Source organism: Malaclemys terrapin, chromosome 24 (assembly GCF_027887155.1).
Source record: "Malaclemys terrapin pileata isolate rMalTer1 chromosome 24, rMalTer1.hap1, whole genome shotgun sequence".
Lineage (NCBI taxonomy): Eukaryota > Metazoa > Chordata > Testudines > Emydidae > Malaclemys > Malaclemys terrapin.
In genome coordinates this window covers 3741395-3762960 of record NC_071528.1, presented here as the reverse complement: position 1 = coordinate 3762960, position 21566 = coordinate 3741395, and the positions used below count along the sequence as shown (strand labels likewise).

The window sequence follows — 21566 nt, the reverse complement described above, 5'->3', positions numbered from 1 at the left end:
CCCACCCCCATGACAGGGCTGGCTGAACCCGTCCCCTCACTCCCCCCATATTAGGAATGTCTGTCCCCCGCCCAGGAGGGCCTTGCCTGCTCTGTCCCTCTCAGTGTCTGTGTCACTGAGGCAGCTTCTCCTGGGTGTGTGGGATTTTTCCCATTTGTGGCTATGGAGGGTGGAAGATTTGGCTGGGAAGGGCCCACATTAAGGCCAAGAGCTCATGAGCACAGTCTGGGGTTGCTCTTATGCTTCTCTTGGCTTTTCATCCTGGCATGCGTGAGATGCTTCTCGCAAATCAAATCAATCAACTTCACTAGCCTGGCAAACAGTTCTTATTTATCATGTGTATTGCAGTAGCACCTGAAGCCTGCCATGGTAGGCGCTGTCCAGACACGTGGTGACACAGTCTCCCCCCTAAAGAATATACATTATAAATGGACATGACAGACAAAGGGGAGGAAGAGAAACGGAGGGCAAGTGCCTTCTCAGCAGGGTAGTGACAGAGCTGTCCCACAGCAATACCTGACCCACTAGTCCCAACTGAGCACTGACTTGCTGTTAGGAGATAGTTCAGTGCAACAATCATATGTCCAGGAGATGTTTTCACAGCAGGGAACAGGGTTTGAGCCCCTCTGTCCATTCAGTATGGGGCTGTGTCTACAGTATTAAGCTGTGTTTTAACCATCTGAGCGTCTAACCCTGCTCAGAACAGATCTAGACACCCAGGTGGTTATAATGGTGGTGGTTGAAGGTGGCTGGTCTATGGCACTTCTCCCAAGGTCCAGGCATTTGTTTTCAGACTAGTGGCAGTCTGCTGTCTCTGCCCTCTCTTTCCTCCTCCCACCCCCATGTTATGCACGGTTTGAAGTATCTTTCTTGGACATTGCACTAGAAAATGTCTCTTGGCCTTGATCTCTCATCCCTCTGGACAGTGGTTGCTTATCTGTCAGGTGCATTTCTTACCTCTAATACATGGGGGGCAGAGGCCTTCTACCCTTTCCTCCACTCTTTGTTCAGAGCTGTTCAATTCCTGAGCACAAAGGTCCTCCTGTTTGCCCCATTAATGCCATCATTAGAAGGCAGTTAGTCTCCTATGGAGAGCAAACTCCGCTCAGCCAGTGCCTTACTACAATGGACATGGATGTTTACTACAGAGAGCAGTGCAGGTGCTCCTTCCTGCCTGCTCCCTTCCCTCCACATTCTGCTCTCAAAGAACAAGAGTACACAAGTGCGCTTCCTGCTCCATACAGCTTGTGTACTGGGCTAATTGCTGAAAGGCGTTCAGTAGCCCAGTTTCGCACCTTGTTAGCACTGCAATTAGCTCTCTTTACCCTTCCTGATGGCTCATTTGCATATTTGACTTAATTCCATCTCTCCCCACTGTTATAAATGTGCTGCTGGATAGGGAGTGGGAGTTGTGCAGGGGGACGGGAAGAGGACAGCCATGCTGAGACTCCTGTTGCTGCTGCTTCTTGCCAGGCTGCAAAGCTGCAATCCCAGACCCCCCAATGTCCTTCCAGAGGAGGATTCAGAAGACCGGAGAACGGAGGCTCTTAGAAGGCTTTTGGAAGTATTTGGTATAGAAGACCCTCCCCGCTCTCCCCACCATATCAAGCAGCCTCCCCAGTACATGGTGGACCTGTACAACACGGTAGCAGGAGCTGATGGCATCACCAAAGACCCTGACATCTTGGAGGGAAACACCGTCCGCAGCTTCTTGGATAAAAGTAAGAACTCTTGGTGGCTTCGGTTGCTCTAATGGTCTGATGTGCTAGAGTTTGTGTGTAGTTTTCCAGGGCTCTTGGTGCTTGTTTGGATCCAAGGGGAGGCCTGGAGTAAGCAGTATCCCATAGGCACTGATGAAGCACATCCTCCCAGAGGATGTGCGGCATCAGAGTAGAGTGTTTAGAATGTGCCCATGTGATGTTCCTTTTTAGTTTGGCTGAAACTGGGGTCACCAAAGTTTCTAATCTGACCCTTTGGTCCAGCTCACAGTGATGAGATGCATTTCCTGTTCATCCTATCGAGTGTGGCTAAGAACGAGAGGATCCTGACAGCAGAGCTGCATCTCTTCAGACTGCGGACTAAGGTGGCTGAGGGGCCTTTCTATAAGAGACATCACTTCTGCCAGGTAAGGAGAGATGAGAAGTGCATGTGTCTCTGCTTTGAAAGTGCATGGGCCATATTCTGCTCTCAGGGACACTACTATGAATCTGGAGTGACTCCTGTACATTTACTGAGAGTGGGATTTGGCCCCTGGTTTGTGTGCTGACCTCACCAAAGTTGTCAAGTATCAGGGGGTAGCCGTGTTAGTCTGTATCTACAAAAACAACAAAGAGTCTGGTGGCACCTTAAAGACTAACAGATTTATTTGGGCATAAGCTTTCGTGAGTAAAAACCTCACTTCTTCGGATCCACCAAAGTTGGATCCTTACTGACTTATGCTAAATCAATATGAACCACTTTCAAATCAATTTCAGTGTCCACACAATAAGTTGCACCAATTTAAGTAAATCGGTTTATAAAAAATTGGTGCAATTTTTATGGGTAGACCAGGCCTCAGACTACAGAGGTTTCTCACTAGGCTAGTTTGACTTTCCCTCATCTCTTCTCCTTTAAAACATAGACTTTCAATGAGATTTTCCTCTTCCAGTGGCACCTGGTGCTAACTACCTTGTATTCACAATCCCCAGGTGAGTGTCTATCAAGTCCTGGACAAGAACAAACTGGATTCCTTTGAAGGGAAGAAACTGCTGGCAGCCAGACTTATCGCTTTGCAGGGCTCTGGCTGGGAGGTGTTTGGCATCACACAAGCTGTAAGTGTCTTCAGCCTAAATTCAAATGTGTACAGAGAGGAAGAATGAAACCTTCCTGTCCCTTCTGTCAGAAAAACTGCCATCCCCAGCCCTTTTAAACCAATGCCCTTCCTTGGCCTCCAGCTGCTTCAGCCTAGAGGGGCAGCTGCTGAGGGGGGAGGGGATGTCTGTCAAAGGCTTTTCTGTGCCACCATTTGAAAAAGTTGGCTGAGTCTGCTAGCCCACCTCCTTTGACACTGCAGCCTTGACAGCAGATCCACCCATTTCACAAACCTGTGTTCTTGAATCAATAGAGGTGACTCGCAGGGGTTTTCACTGAGGCTGTGCTAGCCAGGCCAGCCGGGTTTAAATCTTATTTACAGAACTGCTTTTGAACTGTATTGAAATGGCTCCTCTAGAACTGTTAAAACGTCTTGAGTAACACAGCTGTGGGTATGGACAGCCCAGATGTTACAGTACAGATGTCAGGGCAGTGGCTATAATCTTCACAGCCTGAGAAAGGACTGAGAAGTCTGGCTTTCTGCTAAAATTGAGTTTGAAGTGATGTTATGATCAGGAAAGTGATGATGTAAAAACACACCAGCTTCTTTAGTCTGAGCAGTTGCCTTGTCAGATCAAAACCAGTTCTTGTCATTCCTGTTGGTGCCTGAGAAAGAGTGAGCTGAGCTCCAGTCTGCCTTGTGCAGGAGCCACAGAATTGTTAACTAAATTCCTGCTGTAAATTCTTTACTCTTTACCTAAACCACACCCATAATCCACCATTTGGGTCAGGCTCCCAAGGGCTGATCCAGGAGCCAGAAAGAACCCACCAGGACTGATCCTCGGCTGAGTTTGCAGGGCTGGTGGCAATCAGGAACAAACGTCTTTTCCCTTGGAAATGGGGCAGTCTTGATTTGAAATCAGAGAGACACTAAACACTGAAACAACAAGGAGTCTGGTGGCACCTTAAAGACTAACTGTGAGGTTTTTACCCACGAAAGCTTATGCCCAAATAAATCTGTTAGTCTTTAAGGTGCCACCAGACTCCTTGTTGTTTTTGTAGATACAGACTAACCCGGCTACTCCCTGATAGTGGTTAGACACTGAGCCCACCATGCCAATTTTTTTCACAGTCACTTTTCAGAATAGAACCAAACTTTCTATTGATGCTGCTGATTTTTGGGAGGTGTGGTGATGTCTGGTACACTGCATAGGTGTAGCATAGAGGGTGTATATTTCGGGAGAGACACCTGGCACCATGTGTATATTTGCAGGGAGACATCTGGCGCAGAGTCTACATTTGTGGGGTGATACCAAGAGCAATGTATATATTTTTAATATGAACCATTGTAAAAAAAAATGTGCTAAATATCACCAAACAGTTGTATAGATCTATGTTTATTATGAAACAAGAAGATATCTTCTAGAAATAGTAACTAATGTAAGAACTAATTGGGAGAGAAAAGGCACCAAGGAGATGTGGCAGTCTTAGATTTGTCTTCCTCTGTAAGGGTTTGCTAGGCAATGTGGCCATTTGCTTATAAGAGCAACCTTTAGCCGTAGCTGGAGGGCTAATGATGAGCTGCAAGGGCTGGGGTTTAACATCTCTTAATTTATCATCACTATGATCACATTCTATAGGAATGTTCCATTTACCAGATAATGAACATGAGTAGTATGAGCACAGCAGTAGGGGTTGCAGATTACTATAAGCAACCTATTGGCTTGCCACCCTCTATAACCATAGCTTAACCATTTATTAAAACGTGTATTAAACATGTATAAATCATAAACTATTTAGAAGGGGAACCTTAATATAAACAGTTACCCATTGTTTATTTGTGTTACAGTAGCTCCTAATGGCCACATTGTGTTAGGAACTGCACAAGTACACAGAAAGAGACAGTCCCTGCCCCACAGAGCTTTTAACAGGTTGTATTTCCAAAGCAGATTCCCAGTCCAGGGCATTACACAATGAGAGACGTGACTCTTCAGTGAAAGCCAAGTGGGCGGGGCAGAGAGGAGAACACTATCCAATATACCAGAGGGGGTCAGGCAGAGCCCTGCTTTCCTAAGTGGCTAAAGAGCTTACGTACTGTGGTGAGAGGCACAGCAGATTAACTTTCCACAGTAGCTTGCTTTGGTCCCAGGCCTGCAACTGACAGTGCGCAACTCACCCCTGTGTCCATGCAGAGGCCCACTGAAAGCAGGGGTGTCCTGCATGCTGCCAGCAGCAGAATCAGGGCCTTAGACTGAGCTCTTTGCAATAAGGATGGTCTTTGCACAGGGTAAGCCTTGCCGCAGGCTGGGGTGTTTGGGGGGCTCCGGCTCCAACCTGGGATCAGACCCAAGCGGAGTTGTTCTCAGGGAAGCTCAGTTCATCTCCTCTCTGACTGCAGGGCTCAGCACAGGCGAGCGGAGGGACGTGTGTGCTGCTCGTACCCCGTGGCTGCATGCAGGATTCAAACCCAGGACAGGGGAATAGTGGGGCTGGTAAGCCTCACTCCCCACTGCTGGTCTGTGTGTTAGCCGTCACCAGGCAGGGCTGGCAGTGGCATTCTTTTATTGCACCTTTCACTGGAGAGGCTGTGGGGGTTTGGATTGACACAATCTGAGGACTGAGATGTCCTCAGTGGTTTGGAAGACACGTCGGTTCCCAGCATCTCCTGTCTGTACCTCACAGTGCCTTCCTGGGGCTGGGTCCTGTCCCTTCACAGGCGCTACTGCCATGCTGACAGTTGTGTGATTTTGCAGGTTCGTGACTGGATGGAAGAGGACAGCACTAACCACGGCCTGCTGGTGACTGTCCGCGGCTTGGGGAGTGCTCCGGTGGATCCCAGCATGGTGCGATTTGCATCCGGAAGAGATCACCATGAAAGCAAGAAGCCCATGCTGGTTCTGTTCACTGATGATGGGAGACGAGGAGCTGCTCTGCCCATCAGCAGCCTCCCAGGTCAGGCGAACCCACCCATGCTCCGCGGGGAAGGGCACAGAGTCGATGAAATAATCAGGGAATAAAGTGCAGCTCTTCTCTGCAAAGGGGCTGCCATCACTTCCTTACTCACCATTCCAAGTCATGGTCGCTGGGGCCCAGATCCACAAAGATATTTAAGTACCTAACTTCCATCCAATGGGAATTAGGTGCCTAAATACCCTTGAGGATCTGGGCCCTGCTGACTAAACTAAGGGTCACTGCTTTGAACTCTTCTAACCCGTGCGGAGCCCAGGCCAGCTGTGGGAGGGGGCTGGACTCTTCCATGGCTCCATGCCTCCCCAGCTACGTTCCAGCTACACTTGTTCTGGTTCATCACGGGTGTGATGCAGGAGCCAGGGAGACTCATAGACTTTAAGGTCAGAAGGGACCATTATGATCATCTAGTCTGACCTCCTGCACAATGCAGGCCACAGAATCTCGCCCACCCACTCCTGTAACAAACCCCTAACCTATGCCTGAGTTATTGAAGTCCTCAAATCGTGGTTTAAAGACCTCAAGGTGCAGAGAATCCTCCAGCACATGACCCATGCCCCATGCTGCTGAGGAAGCTGAAAACCCCCCAGAGCCTCTGCCAATCTTCCCTGGAAGAAAATTCCTTCCCGACCCCAAATATGGCGATGAGTTAAACCCTGAGCATGTGGGCAGGACTCACCAGCCAGACACCCAGGAAAGAATGCTCTTTAGTAACTCAGATCCCACCCCATCTAACATCCCATCACAGACCATTGGGCATATTTACCTGCTAATAATCAAAGATCAATTAATTGCCAAAATTAGGCTATCCCATCATATCATCCCCTCCATAAACTTATCAAGAGCCCAGTGGGACTCTCATCCGGGGCGAGTTTGGCAGCTGAGATCATTTTATGTGGAATCTGAGGAGATTCAACATGGAGTCAGAGGCAGACTCCCTCCTCCCCCTCCCCTGAGCCATTTGGGTAGAGTCCTCTCAGAGCAGAACTGGACTGCAATTCTCTGTCCTGTGCAGCTTCCCCTTCTGTGAAATGGGCATAACAATCGCTCCCCAGCCTGCCCCTGAAAAGCACTGTGGGAGCCTCAGGTGGAAGTGGCTAGTTATCTGCAAAGTATAAAGTATTAAAAACCCTTGTTTTTATGCTGTCCCATGAAAGAGGAATGCGGGAGGGGCATCACTGTTAAATTAGTGGCTGCAAATTTAACACAAATGAAAAGAAATGCTGCTTCCCTCCAGCTTGTGGCAGTGATCAAGCAGTGGAATTTCCTGCTGTTGGATAATAACACTTGTAATTATGCTGGGATGGGCTAATGAAATGTCATGGCTCAGGCTATCAGCTGGTCACCAAAAGGATCAGATCCCTCCTCCTTACACAGAGCACCGTGGAATTAGCCAGGTGTATTACAGGGATGGCTGCCTCAAGGTATTGCCCACAGTTAGAGCCAGGATACTGGACAGACCAGTGCTCTGATCTGGTAAAGCAAAGCCTGTGCTCCTAGCTCCCGAAAGCTCCATGGCAAACAGTGGACCATGAAGCGTTTGCAGTTTCTTTCTACAGTGAAGGGAGCTGCAGCAGAACAAACTCTTTAGAGAACTAGGCTTGGACACCTGCCTTTCTCTCATGCTATGTCAGCTCCATGATGGCCCTGTGTCTCTTCTCTATCCATTGTCGCTCCATGGACTCGAGTGGTGTCCCTCCTGATTTAAACCTATGTGAGTGAGAGAAGAATCAGTCCCAAAGTGCTCAATGATTCAGATTGACACTGGGATTTTTGAGAAGGGGGCTGAGTGACTAGATGGGTGCAGGAAGGGAGTGGTTCACACTTGCTACCTTGCTTTCAGTCTCACTTCAGGTCTGTCTGATCAATAAGGACGCTATTCTGATCTTGTTATTCCCCCCTCCCCCAGATTTGAGCCCTCAGACTCCAGACCTCCCGGCTGCACCGCTGGCACCAGAAGTGAGCGGGGCGCGGAACGCCCGCTCGGTGGATCAGTTCCTGCCATGCCAGAGACAACTCCTCTCCGTGGACTTTGAGGAAATTGGCTGGTCAGGATGGATCATCTCCCCGAAAAGCTACAATGCGTATCACTGTAAAGGATCCTGTCCCTTCCCCCTGGGCGAGAACATGAGACCAACAAACCACGCCACAGTGCAGTCCATCATCAACGCCCTCAAATTGAGCCAGGGCGTCAGCAGCCCCTGCTGTGTCCCAGACAAACTTTTCTCCATCAATCTCCTCTACTTTGATGATGATGAGAATGTTGTCCTTAAACAATACGATGACATGGTGGCTGGGAGCTGTGGCTGCCACTGATGCCTGTCCCATAGGAAGAGCAGGAATGGGTCAGGGCAACAAGGAACCTCCCTCCCTCAATTGTAAACACGTCTGCTCCCAGGAACCAACCCTCCCAGAGCCACTCACCAGCGTGAGCCTATGCTATGCTGCCCACTCAGGTCAGCAGGCCAGAGGTACCTGCATTTTCACCACACTTTCAAGAATCTCTGTCCTGCAAGAAATCCACATCTCCAGCTGCCACCACTTGGCTCAGTGGGACAATTACATCAAAAGGGCACCTAACTTGCCTAAAGCACCTGGGAAATGCTTTGATTAAAGACAAGCAGCCTAAGCCTGAGATGCCTTTGTGTGCCCCATGTCCCCTCGAACTGTTATGGCCTTTGTCACATGGCTAAAGCCTACGTACCATTTCAAAAGCTGTGGACTGGGTGCATTTAAATAAAACGGAGTGAACTGAATTTCCCAGGTCCACTCCTGGTTCCAGTCCCACAGAGTGTGGTGGAGAGACCCTTTGGGAAGCATTGTCCATGGAAAGGCCTCCTTGCAGGCTGTACGATATGTATATAGCAAAAGCACTAATATATGATGGAAAATTCCTGTACAGTGTGCCTGTAAATGTCTGTACATTTCTGCCTTATGCAACCTGTAAAATGAATTCAGAGTAACTATTAAACATAGAACAGAAGTTCTCAGAGTGGGGTTTCCTTTGCCAAGCCTGGTGGCTGTTCATGGGGTCTAGGTCTGGGATACAGAGCCATTCTCCATGTCACGTGGTCCAGGCCAACAGCGGCTCTGATGCTGTGAGGTGCCCTGTATGGAATGACCCGTTGGGCTCAGCCTACCCCCGGGCCTGCTGTTACTCCTCATCCCAGCTGAAATGTCACACACTAGCAGGGTTCCCGGGGTGAGCAAGTTCCATCTCCCAGCCATTAGGGGGCAGCTTTGTCTACCTCCCCCCCTGCTGGCTTCTCGCCTGCCTCTCAGTGCAGCACAAGAGATTAACACGACGAGCAAGTAGTCATAACGTGTACCCCTAAAAGTCCCCAAACGGTGGGGTTCCCAAAGGAGCAAACAGCCCCAGAAGACAGGAAGATGTGGCTGCTTCCCTCTGCCCCTGAGACAGTTCACTTCTTCTCAGAAACTGCAGCTGCTAAGGGCCGTTTAATGTAAGATTAGGATCCTGATTTGAGGCTGGTGCTTGCAGCGGGTGGGGGATTGAGGCTAATCTGGTCTGCAGGTTAAGTCCTCGTGGTCAGTCTCTGACTCCAGGTTTCTGAGAGAGTTTCACAATCAAATGATCTTGGCATCTTCCTTTCCTTAAGCCGCACGCTGAGGCTTCAGAGATGGCTTTTCAGCCTGACCCCAGGCAGTGGGACCTATGAAGAAGAGGAGGTGTAGGCAAACACTGTTGTTATGGCCGAAGCCCCTGCTACTGAGGAAAGTCCAGTTGTTTATAATGTGCCCTCACCACCGTGTGTTCAGGTGCTGCACAATCACACGCAGTCGGGCCCCAATCGCCCCCATCAGTTAATGAGAGTTTTGTCACTGACTCCAGTGGCAGCAGGACTGCCCCCCGCCCCCCACGAGAGCTTTTAAAACACACACAGAGAAGCTCTCTGCACACATCTTTCAAGTGCAGAGATTTCTGGTTGAAAAATAGTCTTTTGGCAAAACTGAAATTTTTTCCCAAGTACTTAAACTGTCCATGGAGTTTTTCATACAATGGTTTTATCAAAAAGGCTCTGGAAATGGTTATGGAGCCATGTCATTTACCCGCAACCTGCCAAACATGGAAATTGTCAGTCATGTTTTCAACCAAAAAAATCAACATAAAAAAATGTGTGGAAAAAAAATTGTAAGAATCCAATACCTGCGAAAGGGAAACAGCCCCAGTGTTCCTGGGAAAACTGCGGCTTTTAGCTCCCTCTGGGCCCCACCCAGTTCTGCCTCCTCCTGGACAGCTCTGCTGAGCTGTTCGTGTTCTAAGCCGGCGGTTCTCAACCAGGGGTACACGTACCCCGGGAGGGTCCGCAGCGATCTGCCAGGGGTCCATCAACTCATCCAGAGATTTGCCTAGTTTTACAGCAGGATACATAAAAAGCAAGAGCAAAGTCAGTACAAACTGAAAATTGTTTCTGCGGCTCTATAAACTGAAATGTAAGTACAATATTTATATTCCAATCGATTTATTTTATAATTAGATGGTAAAAATGAGAACGTAATAGTGCGACTGTGACACTTGTATTTTTAGGTCTGATTTTGTAAGCAAGTAGTTATTAAGTGAGGTAAAACTTGGGGGTACGAGGGACAAATCCGACTCCTGAAAGGGGTACAAGAGTCTGGAAAGGTTCAGAGCCACTGTTAAGCAATGGGAGGCAGCAGCTACCCAGAGATAACATGAGCAGGGGTCAGGGCTGGCTGATGAAAGCCTCTCACAGGGGCTGAGGGAGAGGCAGGAGGCTGGATATACCCTGTGAATGAAGAGCTTAACCAATCCTTTGGCTGGGTCAGGGTGAGGGCTGGGGCTGGGGCGGATGCTCAGTGGGAGGAAGAATTTGGATTCATTTGGGAGTGAGGGGATGAGTGCAAACTGGATTAACCCATCACTGGGCCCTAGGTGATGAGATTAAGTTAGATAAGTTTATGGAGGGAATGGTTTAATGGAAAAACATGATTTTAGCCAAGGACTACCGAGCCGTGGCAGGTAAATAGTATAATGGCTAACAAGGGTCAGGCTGGAGACTCTTACCTACATGCTCGGGGTTTTACTGATCGCCATATTTGGGGTTGGGAAGGAATTTTCCTCCAGGGTAGATTGGCAGAGGCCCTGGAGGTTTTTCGCCTTCCTCCACAGTATGGGGCAGGGATCGCTAACAGGAGGGTTCTCTGCCAATTGAAGTCACTAAGCCACAGGATTTGGGGACTTCAACAGCAGAGTCAAGAGAAGGGGTAGGGACGGCTTTGTGGCCTGCATCATGCAGGGGGTCAGACCAGATGATCATAATGGTCCCTTCTGACCTTAAAGTCTATGAGTCTATGAGGTGAACACAGGGTCGCAGCACCGCTCAGGTTTGGCTCGGCAGCCCCTCTGTCATGACAGGGAAGCAGCTGGGTCAAATTTGAGTGAGTGGCATTGTAATCTGGCACACAGGGTCACAGTGTTGCTCAGATTTGGGGACCCCGCAAATCTGGCACTGACGGTGGGCAGATGCCCAGGGGAGGGTGGTGCTGGGCACTCATAAGACCATAAGAATGGCCATACTGGGTCAGACCAAAGGTCCATCCAGCCCAGTATCCTGTCTGCCGACAGTGGCCAATGCCAGGTGTCCCAGAGGGAATGAACATAGAATCACAGAATCATAGAAGACTAGGGTTGGAAGAGACCTCAGGAGGTATCTAGTCCAACCCCCTGCTCAAAGCAGGACCAATACCCAGAGCCGGCTTTAGGAAGTGCGGGGCCCGATTCGAACAGTTTTGACGGGGCCCTGGCAGGGATGACTGAAAAAAAAAAAACCAACACGTAAAAAAACATGTGGGGCTTGTTCTCACCGGGCGGCACTCGTAGTCTTCGGCGGTTTGTCTTCACTCGCTCCGGGTCTTTGGTGGCACTGAAGGACCTGCTGCCGAAGTGCTGCCGAAGACCCAGAGCGAGTGAAGGACCCGCCGCTGAAGTGCCGCCGAAGACCCGGAGCGCTGCCGGGTGAGTAAAAATTAAAAAGGAGCCTCTAGCCAGGGAAGGGATTCTCGGCCACTTGCCCCCACCCCGGCGGCCCTGCCACTGGGTGCGGGGCCCTCTTAGGCGCGGGGCCCAATTCGGGGGAATTGGTGGAATTGGCCTAAAGCCGGCCCTGCCAATACCAACTAAGTCATCCCAGCCAGGGCTTTGTCAAGCTGGGCCTTAAAAACCTCTAAGGAAGGAGATTCCACCACCTCCCTAGGTAACCCATTCCAGTGCTTCACCACCCTTCTAGTGAAATAGTTTTTCCTAATATCCAACTGTAGCGGGATGAACACGCACTCCAGCCCTGAAGGGGTTGGAAAAGCCCTGCAGAGGGCTGGGGCTGCGAAAGGGAGCAAAACCCTGGCTGACTGGGGGAAATGGCTGCATCTGGAGCCATGCCCCAAACCAAGCAACTGGACCTTATAAGAAGGCCAGGGAAGCCAGAGGGAGCAGTCTCTCTCTAGCTGTAGAGGGAGATGGGCCTGGCTGCAGGGAGCTAGAGACAGAGTACCTGAGTGGAGCAGGGCTGGGGAAAGGCAGAGGAGCTGGGGAGCTCCAGCCTGGAAAGCCCCAGGCTGCGGCCTAGTAGCAGGCCAAGGGGTACTGGGGGTTTGCAGAGGGTAGCCCAGGGGTAGCCAGAGGCAGCAGGTCCAAAACCTCTTTGCCTGTGATGAGTGGCTGATACTGCAGTCTGCCCCAGTGAATGGGGCTAGATGGAGACTGGGCAGTAGCCAAGACTGAGGCGAAGTGGGGGTAGTGGGTGGGGGTTCCCCTGGGAGGGGGAGACCCAGAACTGTGGGGGTATTGTCAGGGGGCAGCACCCCAGGTAAAAAGTCACTGGGGTCCAGGGAGGCACACGGAGGCCTGAGGACAGGCGGACCACTGGCCTGCAGAGGGTGCTCCAGGACGCTGGAAGAGCTAATTCCCGGAAGTAACCAGCAGGAGGTGCCACAGGGGTGAGTCTGCTCGTCTACAACCTAGACCTCCCCCACTGCAACTTGAGACCATTGCTCCTTGTTCTGTCATCTGCCACCACTGAGAACAGCCGAGCTCCATCCTCTTTAGAACCCCCCTTCAGATAGTTGAAGGTTGCTATCAAATCTCCTCTCTTTCTTCTCTTCTGCAGACTAAACAATCCCAGTTCCTTCAGCCTCTCCTCATAAGTCATGTGCTCCAGATCCCTGATAATTTTCGTTGCCCTCTGCTGGACTCTCTCCAATTTGTCGACATCCCTTCTGTAGTGGGGGGCCCAAAACTGGATGCAATATTCCAGATGTGGCCTCACCAATGCTGAATAGCGGGGAATAATCACTTCCCTCGCTTTGCTGGCAATGCTCCTAATAATGCAGCCATCACTGTAATCCCCAGGTCCTTTTCTGCAGAATTGCTGCTTAGCCAGTCGGTCAGAAAAGGTAATCATCAAGTGATCCATCCCCTGTTGCCCATTCCCAGCTTCTGGCAAACAGAGGCTAGGGACACCATCCCTGCCCATTGTGGCTAATAGCCATGGATGGACCTATCCTCCATGAATTTATCTAGTTCTTTTTTTGAACCCTAGCTTGATAACCCACTAGGTGGGACTTATGGGGCTCCTTCACCTCCTTTGGGCTCATCATGTTGCAAAAACCCATCAGCTCCTGATGTGACACCCCTCAGTCACACTCGGTCCCCGGCATGGGAGGGGTCCTGACACGTTGTCTCCTGGCCCTGGCAGTGAGCAAGGCTAAGTCAGTCTCAATCCTCTTTCAAACACCGTTTCAAAAATAGCAGCTGCTTAGCCTGGGGACACAACCCTCCCCCTCACCTGCTAATCCCTGAATTCCTACCTAGAGTCGGATTTGATGGCAAAACAACACTGGGTAAATCTGTGCTGACTAGGAGCACAGCCTGGGGGCTGGGCCGTGTCCATTTATTCAGATGCCTGCTCTGCACAAGCAGGAACACCATGTGCTAAGCCAGCCGCAGGCTCCTTTCGGGGATGCAAAATACACTCCAAGAGCAGGAGAGTGGAAAATACACGGCGTTTAAATGCACAGCAACAACCAGTGAAGGTTCTTAACATCAATATTCCAGCTCAGACCTTCAGTTAATGGCGGCTCCAACGTGTCTCGACTCCCTGCGCACGTTCTGGGGCAGAGCGCCGTTTGCTCGCGGAATGTGCAGCCACTCGGTAGGGCTGCCATTCCGCTGTGCAAACCGCCTTCCCTAGCCATTTCCCTGCTGGCTGGGTATTTGGTAGGTGGATTACATTGCTCCCGGGGTTCCCCTGCACTGTAAGCTACCCAAAGCCCTGCACTGAACCTGTCGGGGGGGGGGGGGGGGAGTTGTGGGGGAACTGATGTAATTATGTTGTATCAACCAGGCCAGGTATTAACAAACTTCAACAAAACTTTATTTACAGTGGAAATCTCTTTACCAAGCTGTAGCTGCACACTCCATAACTCTCCCAGCCTCCTCAACTCCTCCCCCTCCTTCCTGTTTCCTGTCCTTTCAGACCCCCAACAGCCAGTGCTCCCAGTTCTAATAATCACATGCAGCATCTAAACACCACAAATTAGTACAGCTGCGGGGCTGTGGCAAACCAGCCCTCCAAGATATACCAGGTGAGGCAGGACTTGGAGGCAGGTGCTTCAAACACAAAGTTCTCTGGGAACTAACTCTGGGGAGCCCCACAATGACTCCGACAGGGGCTAAATGAAGAGGTTTTTACTTGGGGCTGGCAGAGAGGGGAAGCTGCAAATACCCTCAGTGCAATGGCTTCAATAGCTGCGATTTAATATAAAACAATAATGGTTCCTCGCTGGGCCCTGGGGAGGGCAGTGCACCAGGTTAAGGCTCCTGAGGCCTCATTCCTCAGATGTCTCTTCAGGGGGTGGGACTAGATACCTCCTGAGGTCCCTTCCCACCCTGAGATTCTGAGTCAGTCCAGAGTCCACTAGAGACAAACAAGAGTTTCTAGGTTTTCAGGCCTGGATCAGTTAGTGGGGTGTCTCCTTGGGGGTCCTCTGCCCTGGTTACCTGTCCCGCTTCTGATGCTTCCCCAGAAGTTCTGCACAGGGCTGATCCTACAGTTCTGCATCATCCAGCCATCACACCCTGTTCACACCCACATCTGCCCTGATGTCCAGCCATCACACCCTGTTCACATGTGGATCTGCACAGATGTCCAGCCGTCACACCCAGCTCTGCACGGATGTCCAGTTGTCCCACCCCATTCACACCCACATCTGCCCTGATGCCAAGCCATCACACCCTGTTCACACCTGTGTCTGCACTGATACCCAGCTGTCACACCCTTTTTCATGTGTTTCCCTGGATTCTGCTGTAGCTGGCTCTGGACACAGCTCTCTGGCAGTTTTCCCTGCTTCTCAAGGCATGCTATGCAGCTGCCACTTCCCCAAGCAAATTTGCCCTCTGCCCCCACCTTTGAGAGGGCCCCAAACTGAGTGGCACTGTGACCTGACACACGAAATCACAGAGCCACTCAGGTTTGCCTGGTGGCCCCTTCGTCATGTGGCAGCGCCCAGAGCAGGAAGCCGGATGAAGCCCAGCAGGCCAGGAAGGGATGCTGTGGGGTGAGTGCGGGCTGGGCTTGCTCCCCAGTCCCCTGGTCTTCTCTCAGCAGTAATTTTTTTGGAAGCGGGGGGTGGGGGCTCAGTTTCAGATTTTGCCCCTGGCCCCCCCATAAATATCTGTGCAGCCCAGCCAAGCACCAGGGTCATTCCTGGGTCAGGGTTTTTCCATTGAGTTTCTGCCGCCAGGGGAATGGGTACATAATATAATTGGGTACCATAATATATTCAATTTAACATCCCCGTGGCGGGAAAAACACCACAGCAGCCCAACACTGTAGCATTTAATTTCAGAAAGGAGGACTACACAAAAATGAAGAAGTTAGTTAAACAGAAATTAAAAAGGTTTCAGAGTAGCATCCGTGTTAGTCTGTATCCACAGAAAGAACAGGAGTACTTGTGGCACCTTAGAGACTAACACATTTATTTGAGCATAAGCTTTCGTGGGCTACAGCCCACTTCTTAAGTACTCCTGTTCTTTTTGAGAAATTAAAAAGTTCAGCACCAAAAGTGAAATGCCTGCAAGCAGCTTGGAAACTTTTTAAAGACACCATAACAGAGGTGCAACTTAAATGTATACCCCACATTAAAAACATAGAAAAAGAATCAAAGTGCCACCGTGGCTAAACAACAAAGTAAAAGAAGCAGTGAGAAGCAAAAAGGCATCCTTTAAAAAGTGGAAGTTAAATCCTAATGAGGAAAAGAGAAAGGAGCATAAACTCTGGCAAATGAAGTGTAAAAATGTAATTAAGAAGACCAAAAAAGAATTTGAAGAACAGCTAGCCAAAGACTCAAAAAGTAATAGCAATTTTTTTTTTTAAGTACATCAGAAGCAGGAAGCCTGCAAAACAACCAGTGGGGCCACTAAACACTCGAGATGCTAAAGGAGCACTCAAGGACGATAAGGCCATTGCGGAGAAACTAAATGAATTCTTTGTATTGGTCTTCACTGTTGAGGATGTGAGGGAGATTCCCACACCTGAGCCATTCTTTTTGGGTGACACATCTGAGGAACTGTCCCAAATTGAGGTGTCATTAGAGGAAGCTTTGGAACAAATTGATAAACTAAAGAGTAATAAGTCACCGGGACCAGATAGTATTCCCCCAAGAGTTCTGAAGGAACTCAAATGTGAAATTGCAGAACTACTAACTATAGTATGTAACCTATCATTTAAATCAGCTTCTGTACCAAATGACTGGAGGATAGCTAATGTGATGCCAATTTTTAAAAAGGGCTCCAGCGGTGATCCCAGCAATTACAGGGACCTGACTTCAGTACCAGGCAAACTGGTTGAAACTATAGTCAAGAACAAATTGCCAGACACATAGATGAACATAAATTTTTGGGAAGAGTCAACATGGTTTTTGTAAAGGGAAATCATGCCTCACCAATCTGCTAGAATTCTTTGAGGGGGTCAACAAGCAAGTGGACAAGGGGGATCCAGTGGACATAGTGTACTTAGATTTTCAGAAAGCCTTTGACAAGGTCCCTCAACAAAGGCTCTTAAGCAAAATAAGCAGTCATGGGATAAGAGGGAAGGTTCTCTCCTGGATCAGCAACTGGTTAAAAGACAGGAAACAAAGGCTAGAAATAAATGGTCAGTTTTCAGAATGGAGAGAGGTAAATAGTGGTGTCCCCCAGGGATCTGTACTGGGCCCAGTCATATTTAACATATTCATAAATGATCTGGAAAAAGGGGTAAACAGTGAGGTGGCAAAATTTGCAGATGATACAAAACTACTCAAGATAGTTAAGTCCCAGGCAGACTGCGAAGAGCTACAAAAGGATCTCTCAAAACTGGGTGACTGGGCAACAAAATGGCAGATGAAATTTAATGTTGATAAATGCAAAGTAATGCACATTGGAAAACATAATCCTAACTATACATATACAATGGTGGGGTCTAAATTAGCTGCTACCACTCAAGGAAGAGATCTTGGCGTCATTGTGGATAGTTCTTTGAAAACATCCACTCAATGTTCAGCGGCAGTCAAAAAAGTGAACAGATGTTAGGAATCATTAAGAAAGGGATAGATAATAAGGCCTGGTCTACACTAGGCGTTTATGTCGAAGTTAGCGCCGTTACATCGAATTAACCCTGCACCCGTCCACACCGCGAAGGTATTTAGTTCGATATAGAGGTCTCTTTAATTCGACTTCTGTACTCCTCCCCGACGAGGGGAGTAGCGCTAAATTCGACATGGCCATGTCGAATTAGGCTAGGTGTGGATGGAAATCGACGCTAATAGCTCCGGGAGCTATCCCACAGTGCACCACTCTGTTGACGCTCTGGACAGCAGTACGAGCTCGGATGCTCTGAACAGCCACACAGGAAAAGCCCCGGGAAAATTTGAATTTGAATTCCTTTTCCTGTCTGGCCAGTTTGAATCTCATTTCCTGTCTGGACATTGTGGCGAGCTCAGCAGCACTGGCAATGATGCAGAGCTCTCCAGCAGTGATGGCCGTGCAATCTCAGAATAGAAAGAGGGCCCCAGCATGGACTGATCGGGAAGTCTTGGATCTCATCGCTGTGTGGGGTGATGAGTCCGTGCTTTCCGAGCTGCGCTCCAAGAAACGGAATGCAAAGATCTACGAGAAGATCTCTAAAGACATGTCAGAGAGAGGATACAGCCGGGATGCAACGCAGTGCCGCGTAAAAATCAAGGAGCTGAGACAAGGCTACCAGAAGACCAAAGAGGCAAACGGACGCTCCGGATCCCATCCCCAGACATCCCGTTTCTACGAGGCACTGCATTCCATCCTAGGTGCGGCCGCCACCACTACCCCACCAGTGACCGTGGACTCTGAGGATGGGATATTGTCCACGGCCGGATCCTCGGACATGTTAGCGGACGGGGAAGATGAGGAAGGAGAAGAGGTGGACGAGGCAGTCGACAGCACTCACAACGCTGGTTTCCCCGACAGCCAGGATCTCTTCATCACCCTTACAGAGATCCCCTACCAACCGTCCCCAGCCGTTACCCCGGACACAGAATCTGGGGAAGGATCAGCCAGTAAGTGTTGTAAACATCTAAACATTTATTTTTAACAGAACAGGAATATTAACAATTAAAAAAATGGGTTTCTCATGATTAGTTTGCCCTAGGCGCTTAACGGTTCAGTCATGGGCAGTGCAACTATTGAAAAAAAAATCTAGCAATGTCCAGTTTTGCATGATTGTCCTGCCCAAGCCGCTCTACTGTTTAGTCACTGCTACAGCAGCTAGAGTAAAATGCGGTCTATATGTCCGGGGATAGAGCAGATATCCTCCTGTGACATCTCAAGGAAGCTCTCCTGGAGGTAATTGGAAATCCGTTGCATTAGGTTCCTGGGGAGAGCGGCCTTATTGGGTCCTCCGTAGTACGACACGTTGCCGCGCCACGAGACAAGCAAGTACTCGGGAATCATTGCTCTGCACAGCAGGGCGGCATACGGCCCTGGTCTTTGGAGGCTTTCCCGGAGCATTCTCTCTTTCTCGCTGTCAGAGATCCTCATGAGGGTGATGTCGCTCATGGTGACCTGCTTTGAATGAGGTAGGGGAATGTTAGTGTTGGGACTGCTTTACCGTTCCTTTACAGAACTGTAACCGCTGGTTTGCAGCCACGCGGTGGAGGCGGGAGAGGGGCAGCCGAAAGGGATCGTTCCCGGGGACAGCCGCGAGGGTGTGGGACAGGAGCAGAGTTCCTGCTTGCCGGATTGCTGGCAGCAGGGACCGACATTGATTTCAATGTGAAATGAGGCCATTGCTAATATTAAAGTTTTAAGCTGCCACGAGTCTACGGCTTACCATGTCTGCCTGCAACAGAAATTCCGTTGTCCTGACACGGTTCTCAAATGTGCTGTGCAAGACCCCAGGCACTGAATGCGAAGGCCGAGAATTCGACCTTGTGCTGAGTGCGCATGTGATAGGTGCTGTGCATGGTCTTGTTCACAGAGAAAGACTATGTTCTTTGTTCACAACTACATTTATCTTTCTGAGGAATTCACTCCCTTTTTCCCATTCCCACAGCCCCATCTGCGACTGTCTCACAACCTAGCCTGGCATCACACTCCCAGAGGCTAGCGAGGATTAGGCATAGGAAGAAGAGGACACGGGAGGACATGTTCTCAGAGTTTATGGCCTGCTCCCGAGCCCAGGCAGCACAGCAGACCCAGTGGCGGGAGAACTTGTCCCAAATGCAGCAAGCAAACATGGATCGGGAGGAGAGGTGGCGGCAGGAAGACCAGCAGGCGACTCAAACCCTGCTTGGACTACTGAGGGAGCAAACGGACACGCTCCGGCGCCTTGTGGATGTTCTGCAGGAGGACAGAGCCCCACTGCAGTCCATCTCTAACCGCCCTCCCCCGCCACCAAGTCCCATACCCCCCTCACCCAAAGTGCACAGAAGGAGAGGCGGCAGAGTCCACGCCAACTCTCACTCCACCCCTGCAGAGAGCTCTAGTAGCAGAAGGCTCTCATTCCCCAAAATTTGACAAGTTCTTTCCTTCCCGCCTGACACAAGCCCCCGTCCAAGTTTCACCTCCCAGTTCCATGTGTAGTTGATAATAAAAAATATGTTTCTGTTAACTAATGTTTCCATCATGTTCTTTTGGAGGAGGGGGGAAAGGGGGATGGTAATTGGACAGGACAGTCACCTTTGGCAGGGTACATAGGCGGGGGCAGGTACAGCAGCAGGGCACATACACAGTGCAGTGACTAGTTGCCCTGGTCAGTCTGGGAGGTGGTTTTCATGTTCTGTAGTGGGGGGTGGGTTGCTCTGTGACTTTGTGGCGGGGGAGGGCAGTTACAGATCTTAAGCGGCGGTCCTTATGCAGGATCACAGAGCCACACAGCAGGAGATCTGTAACCGTCCTCCCCCTGCCACAAAGTCACATAGCCCCCCCATACACACAGTCCCGATCAGGAGGGGTGACAGGCTCCGTTGAAAGAACCAGCCCACCACAGCGGAGCCTGTCAATCCTTGAGTTTAGAAGCTTTCTTTGCGTCACTACACTACACCCGCTCCGCACCACAATCCGCGTCCCAGTTTTAAAAAATTCCCGCGAAAACAGTAGTAAAGAAAACGGTGTTCATTAACAAAGTAGAACTGATTTTATTTCGAAACGTGTGTTGGAAGGGGGGGAGAAGGGGGTATGTAACTGGAGAGGATAGTCAACATAAACTGGGTAAAGAAACGGGGGCAGGTTCGGCTTCTCTGTACACAAACTTTACAGTCACAGGTTACCCTGCTCACTCAGGAACTTAGCTTTCAAAGCCTCCCGGATGCACAGCGCGTCCCGCTGGTCTCTTCTAATCGCCCGGCTGTCTGGCTGTGCGTAATCAGAAGCCAGGCTATTTTCCTCAACCTCCCACCCCGCCATAAAGGTCTCCCCCTTGCTCTCACAGAGATTGTGGAGCACACAGCAAGCTGCTATAACAATGGGGATATTGGTTTCGCTGAGATCACAGCGAGTCAGCAAGCTTCTCCATCTCCCCTTGAGACGGCCAAAAGCACACTCCACCACCATTCTGCACTTGCTCAGCCGGTAGTTGAAGAGTTCTTTTTCACTGTCCAGGGCGCCAGTATAGGGCTTCATGAGCCAGGGCATTAGCGGGTAGGCTGGGTCCCCGAGGATGACTATAGGCATCTCCACATCCCCAACAGTTATTTTGTGGTCCGGGAAGTAAATACCTTGCTGCAGCCGTCTAAACAGACCAGAGTTCCTGAAAACACGAGCGTCATGAACCTTGCCTGGCCATCCGACGTAGATGTTTGTAAAACGTCCCCTGTGGTCCACCAGTGCTTGCAGCACCATGGAAAAGTAGCCCTTTCTGTTAATGTACTGGCTGGCCTGGTGGTCCGGTGCCAGGATAGGAATGTGAGTTCCATCTATGGCCCCACCGCAGTTTGGGAATCCCATCGCTGCGAAGCCATCTATGATCGCCTCCACGTTTCCCAGGGTCACTACCTTTGGCAGCAGTACATCAACGATTGCCTTGGCTACTTGCATCACAACAACCCCCACAGTAGATTTGCCCACCCCAAACTGGTTCGCGACTGACCGGTAGCTGTCTGGCGTTGCAAGCTTCCAGAGGGCTATGGCCACTCGCTTCTGGACAGTCAGGGCTACTCGCATCCGGGTGTCATTGCGCTTCAGGGCAGGGGACAGCAACTCACAAAGTTCCAGGAAAGTTCCCTTCCGCATGCGAAAGTTTCGCAGTCACTGGGATTCATCC

At 50.1% G+C, this 21566-nt stretch overlaps 1 protein-coding gene across 1 annotated transcript; it reads left to right on the top strand.

Moving 5' to 3' along the window:
- The first annotated feature begins 1438 nt into the window (after nt 1–1438).
- LOC128828871 (bone morphogenetic protein 2-like) lies at nt 1439–8679 on the top strand. The gene is made up of 5 exons (XM_054013880.1): nt 1439–1721; nt 1983–2125; nt 2688–2810; nt 5544–5742; nt 7667–8679. Exons 1-5 carry the CDS (start codon nt 1439–1441, stop codon nt 8071–8073), a joined length of 1155 nt encoding a protein of 384 aa, XP_053869855.1. The 3' UTR covers nt 8074–8679.
- The last annotated feature ends 12887 nt before the right edge of the window (nt 8680–21566 follow it).